The sequence below is a fragment of the Perna viridis genome, chromosome 15 (genome assembly GCF_037379345.1).
Source record: "Perna viridis isolate PV_CMFRI_1.1 ecotype Kerala chromosome 15, ASM3737934v1, whole genome shotgun sequence".
Lineage (NCBI taxonomy): Eukaryota > Metazoa > Mollusca > Bivalvia > Mytilida > Mytilidae > Perna > Perna viridis.
In genome coordinates this window covers 244,984-264,383 of record NC_142459.1, presented here as the reverse complement: position 1 = coordinate 264,383, position 19,400 = coordinate 244,984, and the positions used below count along the sequence as shown (strand labels likewise).

General features: G+C 33.5%; 1 protein-coding gene across 4 annotated transcripts in view; it reads right to left on the bottom strand.

The window, feature by feature from the left end:
• The window catches only part of LOC148596445 (cytoplasmic aconitate hydratase-like), a 34,713-nt gene that overhangs the window by 7,155 nt on the left and 8,158 nt on the right, over positions 1-19,400 (bottom strand). For 2 of the 4 annotated variants that reach the window (XM_088563977.1, XM_088563976.1), the window contains exons 4-18: positions 18,885-19,022; positions 18,344-18,445; positions 17,339-17,408; positions 16,323-16,506; positions 15,891-16,030; positions 14,762-14,933; positions 12,898-12,998; positions 12,132-12,260; positions 9,699-9,846; positions 8,839-8,974; positions 7,088-7,172; positions 3,493-3,649; positions 1,688-1,812; positions 583-687; positions 28-170 (exon numbers count right to left, since the gene is read on the bottom strand). In XM_088563977.1, coding sequence (XP_088420103.1) covers positions 28-170; positions 583-687; positions 1,688-1,812; positions 3,493-3,649; positions 7,088-7,172; positions 8,839-8,974; positions 9,699-9,846; positions 12,132-12,260; positions 12,898-12,998; positions 14,762-14,933; positions 15,891-16,030; positions 16,323-16,506; positions 17,339-17,408; positions 18,344-18,445; positions 18,885-19,022 — 1,935 coding nt within the window. The remainder of the gene's footprint in view (positions 1-27; positions 171-582; positions 688-1,687; positions 1,813-3,492; positions 3,650-7,087; positions 7,173-8,838; positions 8,975-9,698; positions 9,847-12,131; positions 12,261-12,897; positions 12,999-14,761; positions 14,934-15,890; positions 16,031-16,322; positions 16,507-17,338; positions 17,409-18,343; positions 18,446-18,884; positions 19,023-19,400) is intronic. The other 2 variants (XM_088563979.1, XM_088563978.1) reach the window with 1 other exon arrangement.

Sequence of the window (19,400 nt, the reverse complement as noted above, 5' to 3'; positions counted from 1 at the left end):
GGACTATTTCTAGTCTCCTAAACTTACCCCCTAGAACCAAGATACCTGGCAGCAGGACTATTTCTAGCTATACTACCAGCAGGTGAAATATGATCAGTGGTAACTGAGTCGGGAAGGTTTAGTAGAACGTTGGCATCTTTAACGCCCTGTACTCCTGATAGATCTTTAGTCTGAAATAAAAAATAAGCTGGAATGCTCATCATATATTGTTAGTTTCATTTCTCTTTTTACATTAGAGCCTGGCAATTAAATTCCCTAAGTCTAACATGGCGTTATCATAGTCCCACAGCACATCACCATAGTCTCATATGACCTTACCATAGCCTCTCACATGACCATACCATAGCCTCAAATAGTCTTACCATAGACTAACAGGACATAACCATAGTCTCAACCTTACCATAACACATATGACATTCCCATAGGCTCAAATTACCTTATCATAGTCTCAACTGACCTTAACATAGCACACATGACATAATGGTCTCACATAAACTTACCATTGTCTCACATGACCTTCCAAAAGTCTAACATACCTTACCATAGCCTCTCACATCTTACCATAGTCTCATATGACCTTACCATAGTCTCAAAGAATGGCGGTGATTTGATGTATGTTGACTTGTCATCCCAAGGATAAAGCATTCCTTCTGGAGCCTCTAAACTGTTCCAACGGGTGGTACCACTCTGATGATAAAATGCTATAGATAACTCATGATTTATTACTATAAATATGATATAAAATAATCAACCCAGCTCATGTCAAAACAATAATTATTGATATCACCTTTCAGATCAATTTGTAGCTTTAACTTAATTCAATGTAATGGTGAATAATAATCTGGAATACAGAACTTTTTACTCAGAAATTGGCAGTGAAACCACAAAAATAAATCCATGAATTCCTCTATGTCCATTTCATACTTCAGACAAAAAGCAATAAATCACCAGTGATACCCCTGCTTTACATCACAATATAAAGGAGATGTCATACAAGTACAACAGTATACTCAATATGAAGCTTTTTATTCAATACTGTGGTTTGCAGAAACTGAGAATTTTGTAACAAAAACAAATTGTGTTATGAAATGATGGAATGAAGGAATGATGAAAAGACAGAATGAGAAAATAACAGAATGACAGAATGAGGAAAGATGCAATGACAGAATGAGGAAATGATAGAATAACATAATGAAGGAATGACAGTATGACATAATGAGGGAAAGACAGAATGACACAATGAAGGAATGACAAAATGAAGGAATGACACAATGAAGGAAGGAAGGAATGACACAATGAAGGAATGATGGAATGAAGGAATGAAGAAATGACACAATGACACAATGACACAATGACGGAATGATAGAATGAAGGAATGACAGAATGAAGGAATGACACAATGACGGAATGACACAATGAAGGAATGATGGAATGATGGAATGAAGGAATGACACAATGACGGAATGACACAATGAAGGAATGATGGAATGATGGAATGAAGGAATGACACAAAGACGGAATAACATAACGAAGGAATGATGGAATGAAGGAACGACAGAATAAGGAAGTGATGAAAGGAAAGAATGATGGAATGATAGAGACACAGGTAAAACAGTACATCAACTTTCCTAAGTATGTTAAAATCTCAAGATTTACATCCCTTTATTCCTGAAACAGAATAATGTACCTGAATTCTGGAGTAGACATCATTAAACATTGTAGGTACAACAACTGCTTTCTCTAACTCTTGGATCTGTTTCCTTGTTGGCCAAATGTCCCTCAGAAACACTGGCTTTCCTTCTCCATTTGTACCTGAAGATAGTTGTATTATAATTTATTACATAACTATTGTTTTAATGGTGTGGTAGTTTGTTATTGCATGATTAGCTATAGTCACTGATAAAATGCTTCGCAGAGAGTTGGTTGATAGGGCCACTGAGTTTGAACTCTGCTCAGTTGGGGCAAGGATGGAGACACCATTCAGATTTGACATAGCTATGAATTTTGCTTACAATTAGACTTTTCACATAGGATGAAAATTTGAGCAAAACAAAGTGGCCTCTTTTTGGCTCATAATACCTAAACAGCGGCAGTTACATCCAAGCTTTCTATTGGTGCTATGAAGCATATTCAAACATTTTTTTTTAAATTCCATTTATTAATGCGCAAGCAAAACAAAACACATGTTTTTTGCCCCTTTTGGCCACTTACAGTGATTTTACTAGCACTTGTCATTTTCGTCATGGACAAAAGACTTTTAAGGATGAAAAAAATAATCTAGTCTCATTTCATCACCTGAAATCTTTGAAAGTATAAAAAACAAAAGTGACATTTTTATTACCCCAAGCTAATTAAAACTCTCAACAGGTGCCTACATTTTCATGATTTTGTGTAAACAGTCACCTAATTTGCCAATTACACTAATCAGGCACATGGAGTACCTGATGTTGATCTCTTGATCACGCTATTTTGACTTTCATGCACACAGTTAAAGGTCTTTTAAAATGCTGGTAAAAATTCCTTCTGGGGATATTTCTTTATTTCTTCTGGGGATATTTCTTTACTCCTCTTAACTTTGTATCAAAATAACATAAAAATTATTTATTTTTGTACATTAAACTTGAGTGTTAACTAAATATGGGTAATTTGGTCACTACCAAGTTGAAATTGTGCTAAAAATAGAATCTCACAAGGCAACATAGGTGGAAATACTTATTTGAAAATATTTATATCTACACTGTGCTAGATGTGTCTTTGTGTTTCATGCAGAATACAACATTTTTTTCAATATTAAAGACAATATGATGTCAGGGATGTATAGAATATATGATCCCTGATTAAGTGCATGAGGATTTCTATTTTTGATGATTCTTAAAGGGATTTTTTTTAATCAAATTGCAGGTATGCTATTTGGATTGTCTTGGAAACATGCTTGCATGTAATGTGCTTTATTCATATGTACATTTAAGTTTTATTTAATGTCTTCATACAGTGCTGTAAATAACAAAAAACACTGAAATATCTCCTTTTTGTCTGATGAAAATACTACTTTAAAAAATACACCACTAAAAAGGTCTTCATTTTCTCGTGCAGAAGTGATTAAAGCTTTCAAATACCTGGAAAAAACCCTGCACTTATTCCTAATTGGTAAAGTCATGGTCCCAAAAAAAAGGCCTAGTCTTCCTTTGGTAGTATGACACCTCGAAATACAGTTTCACAGAGATCCACTAACTTATAGTTAAGTTATTGTCTGGACATTGAGAAAAAGCTTGTTTTTGGTCCCTTTTTGGTCCATCATTTTAAAATAAATCAAATTTTAATTTTAATCCAAATCAGTTCCTGTTTGTCCTTCATGCTATAGTATACTGTGACATAGCAATATCTTAGACATCCATATGCTTTTAATTTAGTCATTTAGTTAAATACTATGAAATATTGTTTCTAGCCCCTATAAGATAATCACATGATTGTCACATGGCTTTAACCTCTTACCGAGTGGTTCCTTCTCAAAATCTATCAGTACAGTGCCAGCAAGAGCATAAGCTATGACTAGAAGTGGTGATGCTAAATAGTTAGCTCTGGTCAGGGGATGAATCCTGCCTTCAAAGTTTCTGTTACCAGATAAAACACCACAGGCTACAAGTTCACCCTGAAATAAATAAAGATAAAACACCACAGGCTACAAGTTCACCCTGAAATAAATAAACTGGAAATATAACGCTATATGACTTAAATGACTAGTCAACTGAAAAAAAAAGATCCATAATTATCTGTGCTCCACTGCTCAGAGAACATTCCAACTCCCTTCAGACAAATCTAGCAGCCAAATTGCAGATTTTGTTGGTAAAAATTTTTGAAAACAGCTCTAAGTCACCAGCTGATGCATTTTTAAAGCTGCATTAACTGTCAAATTTGTTCAGTTTTGATTCTACTGAATTTTGCTGATTCAATGAAATAAGTTTATAGTATTGCAACTGAAGCAATCAAAGTCAATAATACCTACAGGATATTTTTTAATCAGACAAGATCGAAAGCTCTGATCTAATTATTATTTGCTATTACTTCCAAGGATTGCCAACAGGACATGCAGTGCTTTCATTAGCCGGTACTTTTACCCGGCTACAGTAGTGTCTGGTACCGGCAGAATAAAATAAAAGCAAAAAAAAAAAAAAAAAACATGAAGAAAAATCTAGTAAATATATATCTAAGATCCTTCCATCTGTAGGGTATGTCTCCAAAATCGTGATCTTTAGTGTTTATTATTGTTTATATTGGTGTCTTTGTCAAGGCATGTGTCGGAATCTAATCGGTAAAGCGCTTCAACCTACCACGATTTAAAGTAATGTCCATTTATAGAAAACATGTCGTGACATAACAATGTCAAAGCAATCACCGATTATTTTGTGCTGAACTTAAAGCTAAACACAGGTGAAGATTCTGTGAAAACATGTCAGAGAATGCCATTCATATTTGGAATTGCTCCATACCCATCATTTTTCCCGATATTTGTTGTGATTTGTGCAAACGAGTGCAGGAATATTTAGTGTTGACAACGAGTCAACATGTGAAACAAACTTTTAAATACAGAATATGATTTAAGGGACGACCATTCAATTCGGCAGGAAGGGGGAGTTTTGGTAAAAATACTCTAGCAACCCTTAGTTGGAAAGTTTTGCTCACATAAAGAAAAATATTTGATCCAAAATTTAACGCTGCTATAGATAATAATAGAAAATAAATACATTGTTTTCAGGTCAAAATTTAAATCTCAAAAAACATCCAGGAGCTCCCAGACCCCTTGCCAAATTTATTTGGTACCTCCTACTTTCTGTAAAGTAGCTCCTGCCTGAAAAATTAATGAAACCCCTGGGTTAAAAATATTTTAACCTTGGTAAAAAATAACAATAACAGATACACAGGTAAGCACGTGTTTTGTTTTCATTTTATTTCATCTATTTCTTGATTAGTTTTCAAATGAATAATGACGATATTTAAGCCACATTATAAATACGTTAATTTCAAAAAGATCCTTGCGTTATATTTGAACTTTTTTCTTTTACCGCTTGATTCCGCCAGTCTGCCTTGCCGTTGAATAATCACTTTCACTTTGCAATCAGGTTTGTTATTTTAGAAGCGACCCTTACAGCACATGCACAGATTAAGGTCACCAGAAGTCACATGCATAGGAATTTATCAAGGTCGATTTTTTGTCTTGCAAGACAATAAATATATAGACACCTATTTCATGTATTTAATGCATTTTATGTGTGGATATCAAATGAAAATATACAGGAAAAGTACAAATTAGTAGAAATAATTCAAAGTTAAGGTGTATTTCAACAGAAAATAAAATTACAAATTTGACAGCTAATGCAGCTTTAAGAGAAGTAAAGTTTCTGTGCAATAACACTAAAGGGTGATAACTCTAGCTATTGCAGGTAAACCACAGGTAATAAAATTGTATACATCTAAAAATAGCAGTGATTTTGTAGTAAAGAAAAAAACCTTAAAATGAAAATGTTTTAAAAATACAGGGAGTATTTCACCACTATTTGTCATTGTTGATGCAGGGAGTATCTCACCATTATTTGGTATACTTTGTTGATGCAATGAGTATCTCACCATTATTTGGTATACTTTGTTGATGCAATGAGTATTTCTTCACTATTTAGCAAATTAGCTGATGCAGGGAGTATTTCACCACTATTTGGCATACTTTGCTGATGCAAGGAGTATTTCACCACTATTTAGCAAATTTGTTGATGCAGGGAGTATTTCATAACTATCTGGCAAACTTTGTTTATAAGGGGAGTATTTCACCACTATTTAGCAAACATTTTTGATGCAGGGAGTATTTCACCACTATTTGGCATACTTTGTCGATGCAATGAGTATTTCACCATTATTTAGCAAACTTTATTGATGTGAGGAGTATTTCACCATTATTTGGCAAACTTTAATGCAGGGAGTATTTCACAACTATTTAACAAACTTTTTTGATGCAGGGAGTATTTCACCACTATTTGGCAAACTTTGTCGATGCAAAGAGTATTTCACCATTATTTAGCAAACTTTATTGATGTGAGGAGTATTTCACCATTATTTGGCAAACTTTAATGCAGGGAGTATTTCACAACTATTTAACAAACTTTTTTGATGCAGGGAGTATTTCACCACTATTTAGGCAAACTTTGTTGATGCAGGGAGTATTTCACCACTACTTAGCAAACTTTGTTGATGCGGGGATTATTTCACCACTATTTAGCAAACTTTGTTGATGTGCGGATTATTTCACCACTATTTAGCAAACTTTGTTGATGTGGGGAGTATTTCATAACTATTTGGGAAACTTTGTTTATAAGGGGAGTATTGCACCACTATTCAGCAAACATTTTTGATGCAGGGAGTATTTCACCATTATTTAGCAAACTTTATTGATGTGAGGAGTATTTCACCATTATTTGGCAAACTTTAATGCAGGGAGTATTTCACAACTATTTAACAAACTTTTTTGATGCAGGGAGTATTTCACCACTATTTAGGCAAACTTTGTTGATGCAGGGAGTATTTCACCACTACTTAGCAAACTTTGTTGATGCGGGGATTATTTCACCACTATTTAGCAAACTTTGTTGATGTGGGGAGTATTTCACCACTATTTAGCAAATTTGTTGATGCAGGGAGTATTTCATAACTATTTGGCAAACTTTGTTTATAAGGGGAGTATTTCACCACTATTTAGCAAACATTTTTGATGCAGGGAGTATTTCACCACTATTTGGCATACTTTGTCGATGCAAAGAGTATTTCACCATTATTTAGCAAACTTTATTGATGTGAGGAGTATTTCACCATTATTTGGCAAACTTTAATGCAGGGAGTATTTCACAACTATTTAACAAACTTCTTTGATGCAGGGAGTATTTCACCACTATTTAGGCAAACTTTGTTGATGCAGGGAGTATTTCACCACTACTTAGCAAACTTTGTTGATGTGGGGATTATTTCACCACTATTTAGCACTTTGTTGATGCGGGGAGTATTTCACTACTATTTGGCAAACTTTGTTGAAGCAATTATTTGTTACCTTTTCAATAGATTCTGTTACAGGTTCTGGTAAAGGTCCTGAGTTACCAATACATGTCATACATCCATATCCAACAATATCAAATCTGAAATATAAAAGTCCTAGTGACAGAGAACAGAGGTTTTCACAGATACCAGATAATCCATAAAAAAAGGTCTGCTTAGGACCAATGACCTTAACCTGTGACATAAATTTATTTTGATTCTTTTTTGTCACTGAAGTCTTAATGAGTAATCCAGGGAAGCAAGGTTATAGCAATAATCAAAAGAATGTAATCCAGGGACAAAGACCAGACATGGAAAACAGACATACACAACAAAGAACATAAAGTAACTAAAATCATACATACAAAGTAACAAAAGCAAATGAGCAACTCAGACTCCACTAAAAACTGGGAGCATGGACCAGGTGCATGGATAGGGTAAGCATCCTCTGCTTTTCTAGAAACACCCGTTGAGATGCTTATAAAAAGTCAAGTCTGGGGGTACTTGAAAGAGAAAAGGAAAACTATGACACGTTGAACAAATCAGTTTTCATGGCGCAGATGGATACACTGTAATGATCCATGAGTTCATGATGACGACCATAAAACTTGTGTAGTGATGACTTCAATCTTGTAGCAATATAACCCTGTTACACAAATACATCAAGGAAAACTGAAGTTATGAAGTAGTATGGAAATCTATCCTTGGTAATCCAGACATTAACCTTTAATCTAATGACCTTGTGATGATCTTACATCAAGAAAAACTATAGTTATGAAGAAGTATGGAAATCTATCCTTGGTAACTCAAACATCAACCTTTAATCTAATGACCTTGTAATGATATTACATCAAGGAAAACTGAAATTATGAAGTAGTATGGAAATCTATCCTTGGTAATCCAGACATTAACCTTTAATCTAATGACCTTGTGATGATCTTACATCAAGAAAAACTATAGTTATGAAGAAGTATGGAAATCTATCCTTGGTAACTCAAACATTAACCTTTAATCTAATGACCTTGTAATGATCCTACATCAAGGAAAACTGAAGTTATGAAGTAGTATGGAAATCTATCCTTGGTAACCCAGACATTAACCTTTAATCTAATGACCTTGTAATGATCTTACATCAAGGAAACTGAAGTTATGAAGTAGTATGGAAATCTATCCTTAGTAACCCAGACATTAACCTTTAACCTTAATGATCTTACTTGTCAATCAAGTTTTTGTTTAGTTTAAATTTATTAAGGCCTCCATTATGGACTGAAATCAAGAAACTTGAAAAAAAAGGAGAAGAAGCAAAAAATTAAAAGATGCTTTGCTCTTTTGTGACAAAACATTGTTTCAAAATTTCCTCAAAATCCTTCAATTATGACTAAGGGCTATTCCAGAAAAAATGCCCTCTAGGGGGCAGAATGTAGTTGATTTATTAATGTTTTGGTGGTGGGTATAATTTGAATTTTTCTTACAAGACTATTGTATTGGATCTTAAATTTGATGTATTGGTGGTAAATTGCTCATTTATTTTTGTTTACTTTGTGTGTATTAATTAGGTTATTTGTTGTGTGTGGGTGTGTGTCTGTTTTCCATGTCTGGTCTTTGTCCCTGAATTACATTCTTTTAATTTCCAATGAAATCTTGGTTCCCATGCTTACTCTTGTAGATGGGTGAATAGATGAATACGAGTTTACCATAATAAGTGGTCCCTAACATGGTTTCGTTGGGTGCAGCTTGATACCCTCTCTAAGAGGGGAGATAACCTACCCTAGTTTCTCCAAGTATGGTGTAACACCGCTGTCTCTGAGGTAATATGTAACAACACCACTGCCAGGAGATAAACTTGTTTTGATGTAAGGTTGTACTGTGAGGCCTGACTCAACTGCGTTCTTTGCCAGGAGACCTGAAACAGATAAGTTATTACAATGAGGCCTGACTCAACAGCATTCTTTTTGCCAGAAGACCTGAAACAGATAAGTTATAACCATGAGGCCTGACTCAACAGCATTCTTTGCCAGGAGACCTGAAACAGATAAGTCATTACAATGAGGCCTGACTCAACAGCATTCTTTGCCAAGAGACCTGAAACTGATAAGTCATTACAATGAGGCCTGACTCAACAGCATTCTTTGCCAGGAGACCTGAAACAGATAAGTCATTACAATGAGGCCTGACTCAACAGCATTCTTTGCCAGGAGACCTGAAACAGATAAGTCATTACAATGAGGCCTGACTCAACAGCATTCTTTGCCAGGAGACCTGAAACAGATAAGTTATTACAATGAGGCCTGACTCAACAGCATTCTTAATGGGGAATGAAACAAATGAGTAATTGCTGTGAGGCCTGACTCAAATAATTTATATATTTGTCATTTCAGGGGCCAGTTAAAGAAAGACAACTTAAGACCCACAGACTGCTTATGGCTGTAATTTTTTTGCAGTTTGATAGGGTGGTTGTCTCTTAGACAACGTCTTCTGAAACATCGTGGGGAATAACTCAATTACTTTTTTATCTCTTAATTCCGTAATTTCATACACAGTGAATGAACTCTTGGGCTAGTTTTTGTTCAGCTGGTAATGGCTGCTATGACAACAACAAAAATGTGATTGTTGCTATAGTAACATACCTGCCCCTAACATAACAGAGGGATTACTGGTGTTTGTACAGCTGGTAATGGCTGCTATGACAACAGAACCATGTGACAAGGTATATTCTTTGTTGTCATAAACAAATGGAATTGTAGTCAACTGTTTGTCAGATGGTATTGCAAAACCCTGAAATAAAAAGAGAGAAAAATTACATAACTCTCACATGACAATTTTCCTTCAAGTCAAAGATTTTAAACATTGGGGCAAAATATCAAGCTTTTCACTTTGCCAAACAAACCCTACTTTATTATTCAGACATTTAGTTATTCATATCGAAATCTGATTTATTATTTAGACATTTATTTACTCACATAAAAACCTGATTTATCATTCAGACATTTAGTTTCTCACCTCAAACCTTACTTTATTATTCTGGCATGTAGTTACTCATATCAAAATCTGTTTTATTATTCAGACAATTATTTACTCACATGGAAACCTACTTCATTATTCAGACATTTATTTACTCACATCAAACCTGATTTATTATCCACATATTTAGTTACTCATATTGAAATCTAATTTGTTACTCAGACATTTAGTTTCTCACTCAAACCCTACTTTATTATTCAGATATTTAGTTACTCACATCGAAATCTGATTTATTATTCAGACATTTATTTACTCACATCAAAACCTGATTTATTTTTGAGACAATTATTTACTCACATGGAAACCTACTTTATTATTCAGATATTTAGTTACTCACATCGAAATGTGATTCATTATTTAGACATTTAGTTATTCACATCAAAACCGAATTTATTATTCAGATATTTAGTTACGTACATGGAAACCTACTTTATTATTCTGGCATTTAGTTACACACATTAAAACCTATTTTATTTTTCAGGCATTCAGTTACTCACATCAAAACCTGATTTATTATTCAGACATTTAGTTACTCACATGGAAACCTACTTTATTTTTCAGGCATTCAGTGTGGGAAACCATTTTTTTCCCAACTTGCCATACTCAAGGATACTGGAATATTGGCCTTGCTAGCCAAATAGAAATTAAACTAGCCAAATTTTTGGGGGTTTTTTGTCTGTATTATCATCTGTTTTCTCTTGAATTTGACTATCTTCTGCCTTTCTTTTTCTTTCTTCAACTATCTTTTCATTTGTTTTAAAATTTATCAAAAACTTTTCCATTTTTGAATATTTCCTGCCATTGAAGTTTTTCATGTACTTTACAATAACAAAATAAGTACTCCATTTCTGAACTCATATTTCAAAAATAAAATTATATTTCAACAGATTCATCATGAAACAAAAAAATGTTTATCATTTGCTTCTTGTTCATTTTTATTTTGACAATAATAAGGTAACATATCATATAAATTACGAAGATAATTTCGTTTGAATACTAATACGAGATCGGGACCACTACATAGGCTTTGGCATATCCTTTTTACCAGAAATTAAAATGGCAGATCATAAACAATGCTTTACAAGTCAATAAAATTGTGCATATCATGCCAAAATTCACTTGACATATTCAAGCTAAACTTCTTAAAATGTAGGGAACATATTTTTAATGTATGATGTTAAGGGATGTTTAACTAAATAACCTGTTGGCTGGTTAACTTTCCTTGGAACTTGCCAATCAAATGATGGTCGCCAAATTGACGAGTGTAAGCTAATGAGAACTCTCGAAATTACACATCTACTCGTATTTGGCCACCTGGCGAGTGGTGGTTTCCCACACTGGGCATTTCATTACACACATCGAAACCTATTTTATCATTCAGATATATAGTTACTCACATCAAAATCTGATTTATTATTTAGACATTTAGTTACTTGCATCAAAACCTGATTTATTATTCAGACATTTAGTTACTCACATCGAAATCAGATTTATTATTCAGACATTTAGTTACTCACATCAAAATTCAGGGTTATGTTGCTACAAGATTGAAGTCATCACTACATTAGTTTTATGGTCGTCATCATAAACTCATGGATTGTTATGGTGTATCCATCTGCACCATGAAAACTGATTTTATTCAATGGGTCATAGTTTTCTTTTCCTCACTTGTCTACCCCGGACTTGACTTTTTATGAGCAACTCGGCAGGTTGTTTCTAGAAAAGCAGACGACGCTTACCCTACCAGTGAACCTGGTTCATGCTCCCAGTTTTTAGTGGAGTCCGAGTTGCTCGTTTGCTTTTGTTACTTTGTATGTATGATTTTGGTTACTTTATGTTCTTTGTTGTGTATGCCTGTTTTCCATGTCAGGTGTTTGTCCCTGGATTGCAATCTTTTGATTACCGCTATAACCTTGGTTCCCTTAATTACTCTTATTATTCAGACGTTTAGTTACTCACATCAAAACCTACTTTATTATTCAGACATTTAGTTACTCACATCGAAACCTAATTTATCATTCAGACAGTTTGTTTCTCACCTTAAAGCCTACTTTATTATTCAGACAGTTTGTAAAGTCTGTCTTCATGTCATCTACAAGGACTTTGTCCTGGGGTCTTTTAGGTCCAGAACAGCAAGCTTTCACGGATGACAGGTCTAACTCATAAACCTGAAAATATAATGAACGTCTGATAGACTTCAATAACAATATATCCAAATAAACAGCAGTCTTAAAGCCAATGCAATGTTCAACAAGATCCCCACCCTTTTTCCTTGTTGTCCATAATTTAGATTTTTTTTAAAAATAGGGCGTTAATGGAACATTAATTGATACCCCACCACATAATAGTGAAAAAAAATAGAGCATTCATGGAACATTAAGTGATACCCCCCCACATAATGGTGAAAAAAATAGGGCATTAATGGAACATTAAGTGATACCCCCCCACATAATGGTGAAAAAAATAGGGTGTTAATGGAAAATTAAGTGATACCCCCACCCCACATAACGGTGAAAAAAATAGGGTTTTAATGGAGCATTAAGTGATACCCCACCACATAATGGAGAAAAAAATAGGGTGTTAAGTCATACCCCACCACATAACGGTGAAAAAAACAGGGCATTAACAGAACATTAAGTGATATCATTATAAGAAATTCAGGCCTTACTTGGACATTTTAAACGAATCTCAGAGAAATTCAGGACTTACTTCGAGTCATTGTAACTCCTGGACATTTTAAACAAATCTCAGAGAAATTCAGGCCTTGCTTGGAGACATAGTAATTCCTGGACATTGTTAAGTTACCTCAGAGAAAACAGGATCCTCTTCAGAGTTACTGTAGTTTCTGAACATTGTTACTGAACGTAGATATTGTTCTATCAACTTGGTCTGCTCTGGAGTTCTACCTGGGATTAATTATAAAGATAGCAAGTATTTGTTGTAAGTTCCCTATTGTGAAATCAAATCAACATTTATCAAAATAATCAATGAAACTGTTCAAACACATCATAAAAACAACTCTTCCTATGTTTATTTCCTCGGCTGTACAATATATCATGAAATAGTTTTTGACTGGTTATAGTGTAAAAATTATGCAAGAAATTTCTGTTCTTTTTCTATAGTAGAAAGTAACTTTAAGTGTGAAAATCTCAGGTTATACGATGGTGTTGCATTTCACCACATCTGTTCCCTGTTCTTGTGACCAACTTTAATTTGGGCTCTTATTGTCTGGTACTGAATGATTTCCAATCAAAAGATTTTTGGGATTAAGAAGGTAGATCTTGAATAAGGGACACAACTCTTACAAATCATTGGAATATTTGTATTCAGCATTTTATAAACTCATGTAAGTGTCAAAGTAACTTGGACTGAATTCATTCTGTTTCAAATGAAAGCTTGATAGGCTTTGGTGAAACTGAATATGACAACAAACGTATCACTGATTTCAAGAGTTATGTCTGGTTTTAAGGCAGAGCCATACTTTATTACTTTCTACATCATCAATCTGACTTTCCCAGCATGTTATTCATTTTTTTCTTTGTTTGAAGATTCTTAGGTGAATCTGTAAGGCCTAAAAAAATTCTGTGTTTCCAGTAACATCTACTTCAAAATTAAACTCAATAGGTAGGTTTTTTTGTTTGTTTTTTAAATTTATAGATTTGCAGGACATCAGATTTGCTACTTCTACTATGACACTGTTGAATACTGAACTTATCGTAGCCATGTCCATGTTGTTTCATGTTTTTTAATGAATTTTGAACCTTCACATCGGAAAGCAAGGTGATTCTGGTAAATAATTGATAACGGAAACACCAAAAATAAATACTTTTTTCGCTTTTGTTTTTTTTGAAAACACAAAAAAATGGGGGTCAGCAAGGAAGAAATAGAGTTAGTCGGGTTCCTTAAAACACAGAATTTTTTAAGGCCTAAATAACATGCAGATAACAATTTCCTTCAGCAATATGTGGTTTAAGCTATTTCTACCAATGCAATGGTAAAATTAAGATTTTTTTTTAAACTTGCAAGCTTTATTGAGCATGTTAACATTTTAGTTTTATCATAGAAAGTGGAGAAATAATTCAAATCATGAATAGTCTGAAGAAGAACATGCTTCTCCCATGACTGTAAAATGACAGGAAAACTCATGCACACTCTTAATCATCAGCCTAGAATAGGAGAAAAAAAATTGCAAGACATGATTAATAATAAGAATTCTAAATGATTTAAAATCTAAACAACTACATCAATAACACTGATTGTGTTGTTTTTTGTTCAGGATATTAGCTGTTAAGGTTCAGGGCTTCACTTCATAAAGATTCTTGAATTGAGATTTTCCTTATATCCTTGAGTTTTTCCTCAAATCTTCATTTTCAAGCAATATGATTGGTCAAAATTTGAGTTGAAGGATTTAAGGAAAACCTCAACTGGAGATTATTTTGTGAAACTAGGCCCAGGCGACACTGTTGTTTTATTTTTTTTCTTTTGGTTTTTTGTTGTTGTAAATAACAATAGCTGTTAAGGTTCAAGCCTGGATTTCTTGAAATACCTCAAATTGAGAATTTCCTCAAGTCCAGTGTTTTTCCTCCAATCTTGATTGGTCAAAATTTGAGTTGAGGAAGGATTTAAGGAAAATTTCAATTGGAGATGTGTTTTGACCCAGATGCCTTACCTGTTTGTAATAAATAATCCAAACTATTATTATCGATAGGGAAATATCCCACAGTAGCACCATATTCTGGACACATGTTGGAAATGGTTGAACGGTCAGCTATGGACAAGTTGGCTACACCGGGACCAAAAAATTCTACAAACTTTCCCACCACACCTATTTGTCGTAAATGCTGTAAGATGAAAAGATGCATTGTACGTATCATTGAGTGAATTTTTAGAGCTTACTTAAAGCTGCATTAGCTGCCAAATTTGTTCAGTTTTCATTCTACTGAATTTTGCTGATTCAATAAGTCTGTAGTAATGCAACTGAAACAATAAATGTCGATAAAACCTACAGAAGATTATGAAAACAACGTTTTTTTCATCAAAGAAGATCGATAGCTCTGATCTAATTATTTTAAAGATTTAATAGATTAAACACTTTTGCTTTGCAATCAGATTTTTTTTTAAAGAATCAACCCCTACAGAACATGCACAGATCACCAGAAGTTACATGAATACAAATTTTATCTAGGTCGACTTTAGTCTTGCAAGACAATATATATATCGACACCTATTTCATGTTTTTTATGCATTTTATTTGTGGATATCAAATGAATTATACAGGAAAAGTACGATTTCATAGAAATAATTCAAAGTTAAGGCATATTTCACTAGAAACAAAAATTTATGAAAATGACAGCTAAAGAAGCTTTAAAGGTATTTATTGATTATCTTGTATTTTAGGCTACATACAGGTGAATTTGTTGCATTTCACCATATCTGTTCTTTTTTCTTTTGACAACAGATTATTTAGGATACTAATATTTGTTGATTTTTAAAATACAAAGGAGTGAAAATACTTTTTAGGGCATTAAAGAGAGAAGATTCTGGAGGTTATTAAAGAGAGAAAATACTTTTCAGGGCATTAAAGAGAGAAGATTTTGGAGGGTATTAAAGAAAGAAAATACTTTTTAGGGCATTAAAGAGAGAAGATTTTGGAGGGTATGAAAAAGAGAAGATTTTGGAGGGTATCAAACAGAGAAGATTTTGGAGGGTATCAAACGGAGATTTTGGAGGGTATTAAAGAGAGAAGATTTTGGAGGGTATCTGAGAGACCATCTGTTTGACTTCTCCCATTAACTTACCTTGGTAACTGTAAGAACTACATCAGTTGAGGTGACCATCTGGTCGACTTCTCCCATTAATTTATAACCAACAACTTGTGGTAGAACCATACTTATAGATTGTCCTAACATGACAGCTTCTGCTTCAATACCACCAACACCTACAAATCATGAATCAGGGCTGACAATGAAATCATGAATCAGGACTGACAGGTGAAATCAAAGACCTGACAATTCTGTTGGAGAATCAGGATTTGGCACCTTCATATAAACTAAAAGAACTGACAACTCACAGTTTTGCTTTTGAATTAAATTATGTCTTGTTTTTTTCAAATTTTAGTATATGAAATTTGGATATGAAAACATTTGTATTGTCAAAAATATAAATCTGTGCTTTTCACATATTTTTATGTATTTCTGATTTATTCATATGATATGTATAGAAGAACTTACCCCAACCAACGACCCCAAGACCATTGATCATGGTCGTGTGAGAGTCTGTGCCCACCAGGCTGTCTGGGTATAGAGTACCATTATCATTGAAAACAACTCGAGCTAAATATTCCAAGTTGACTTGGTGGACAATCCCTGATCCTGGAGGCACAATTAACATATTCTTTAAAGCTTGAGCTCCCCACTGGAAAATATAGGGGAGATAATACAGCCTACTATGATAGGTACAGTAACTAATTAGTCTCTCAATACAGTTAGGTTCCATTAACTGCACGCCCACTTGGGGATTCATGAGAAAGTTAAGGACTTGTCATCGCAAGGTTTAGAGGTATACTTGATACTTTTTTCTTATTTCATTTATTTAGATTGAACTTCAGATTTAAACAAAATTAAACAGTTATAGTTTTGTACCCAATAGTAGACATTGTGTTGTTGAGAATCTTGCTCAAGTTTTATTATCATACGTCTTGTAAATTTGCTGTATTTTGATAGATGCAAGACAAAGATAACAATATACACTACCACATTCCTCAGAGGGTAATAGTCTTGTGTAGAAAGACAAAGATAACAATATACACTACCAAATTCCTCAGATGATTTTTCTTAACAAGACCTTTTTTCCTAAATACATTTTGAAAACAACTGAAAAGCCACTTAATAATATACCCTAAAGCATCTGTGATATATTTTATAGAGATGTGGGAAAATTTCCCTGACATTTTCCATAGTGCATTTCAACTAAATTAGACCTTTCATGATCTACTAACACTTTGAGGTTATAAGATATAAACAGTTGAATAATACAACAAAATCTCTGTTTTTTTTATTATGTGCAATATATTTTAAGTATTTTGCCTGATTATTAGTCAGAGAAGTACTTTTATAATATGATGAAAAACATAGTTAAGAAGGTAATAGAGAGTTTTTTTATCCCTTCCAAAATATGTATTCCCCCTCAGTTAGGCCTCAGAACAACAATGATTTTCTCAAGGTAACAAACTATGTTTTATTCATACCTTCAGAAACACAAATCTTTCTCGGTTTCTTTCAAATTCTAATTCCTGATTTTGCTCTAAGGCATCAGCACTAATAAAATACAAATATACCAGTAAATAGGTAAAATAAACATCTAACCCAATATACTTGACATTTTAGAACATTTTAATAGCTTATGTCGGTTTTATAAGGTCAAAAGAGAACGTGTTGTAATGTCTAATATGTACTGACTTCACTTCTGAACTTTGTTGTGTGACGCAACTGTTCGTCAAAAAGCTAAATTCGGCAAACTTCAGGTGAAGTAACGATATGCTTTATTTAAAATGGTGTAGTAATATATAATTATGCAAATCATATACCAATGTACCGTACTAAAATTACGAGTGCAAGAAGTCACTAACAAAATGTACTCATACTAGACACAGGGTAATTCTAAAGCATGAAACTTGTAAAATAAGGAGCTAAGATTGAAATAAATGTTTAGAATATAATCTATTAATTCATTATATTTACAGAGATGTTTTAAATATCAGTTTATGTAAGAATCAGGAAGTAGGTGAAACATAGTATGAAAAAAAAACATCCATTTCGGTAAATTGAGTTGAACATTTTACAGGACAGATAACTCTGTAAAAAAAATATTTTTTCTAACTTTCTATTGAAAAAATTCTGAACAAATCTGGAGATGCAAAGATTAAATAACAGACTTTTCAAATAAAGAAAGCATCCTTGAGTAAAGTTATATTGTCAGATCAGTGGGTTTTTGACATGCAAGTTTCTGATTTTTCCAATTTTGCCTGATTCTTACAAAAACTTTCATTTAACAAGTTTGTGTACGAGAGTTAAGGAATATAAATATGCAAATCAGTGAAAGAAGTTAGTGATAAACCAAGAAAAGCTATAACTGAATAATCTATTGGTCATATTTTGTCCCAGCTATAAGAGAATTACTTCCCCTCAACCCTAGAGTTAGCTCCCTTTGTAAGTACAAAGCAAACAAGCAAAAACTGAAGCATTCTACCAACCTAGATGTTTTTGCTCCATGAAATGGACAAATTTTTTCTGAGCAGGGACCTTCACATTTCAAGCATGAGCCGCCTCCAGGGTTAGGGGAAAATCTCAAAGTGCTGGAAAACAGGAAATAGCTCAATGTTTTTTTTTAATTTACAAAGGCTTTTGTAAAATGTCTAACATTGACTTCTACTTCATATCCGAATCATTTCTTTTGGATTGAGGTCAATACATATAAATCTTTGAGACATAAAAAGAATTTACAACACCAATATTATTCAAGAGTCTAGAAAGACATGTTTCGCAGGAAGTTTGTCAATCTTCTGTCTCTTTTTTGTCAATCGCCTGTCTCTTTTCTTCAATCTCCAGTCTCCTTTCTTAAAATAATATTAGAATTTTAAAAATATCAATTCTTTTATCTTTATTTTTATGAATGAAACATCCACCTGGATGGAACGATCTATTACCTGTATGAAACCTGTTTGAAACATACACTAAAATGGAATGATCTATTCCCTGTGTGAAAACATGCACCTGAATGGAATGATCTATTACCTGCGTGAAACATCCACCTGAATGGAATGATCTATAACAAGGTCAGCTGGACAGACAGGATTTATCTTTTCAGGATCACCACCAAGTCTCTTTACTGCATCCCTCATGGCTGCAAAATCAACTACAGCAGGAACACCACTATAAAAAAACAAAATCAACTACAACAGGAACACCACTATATAAAAACAAAATCAACTACAGCAGGAACACCACTATAAAAAAACAAAATCAACTACAGCAGGAACACCACTATAAAAAAATAAAATCAACTACAGCAGGAACACCACTATATAAAAACAAAATCAACTACAGCAGGAACACCACTATAAAAAAACAAAATCAACTACAGCAGGAACACCACTATATAAAAACAAAATCAACTACAGCAGGAACACCACTATAAAAAAACAAAATCAACTACAGCAGGAACACCACTATATAAAAACAAAATCAACTACAGCAGGAACACCACTATATAAAAACAAAATCAACTACAGCAGGAACACCACTATAAAA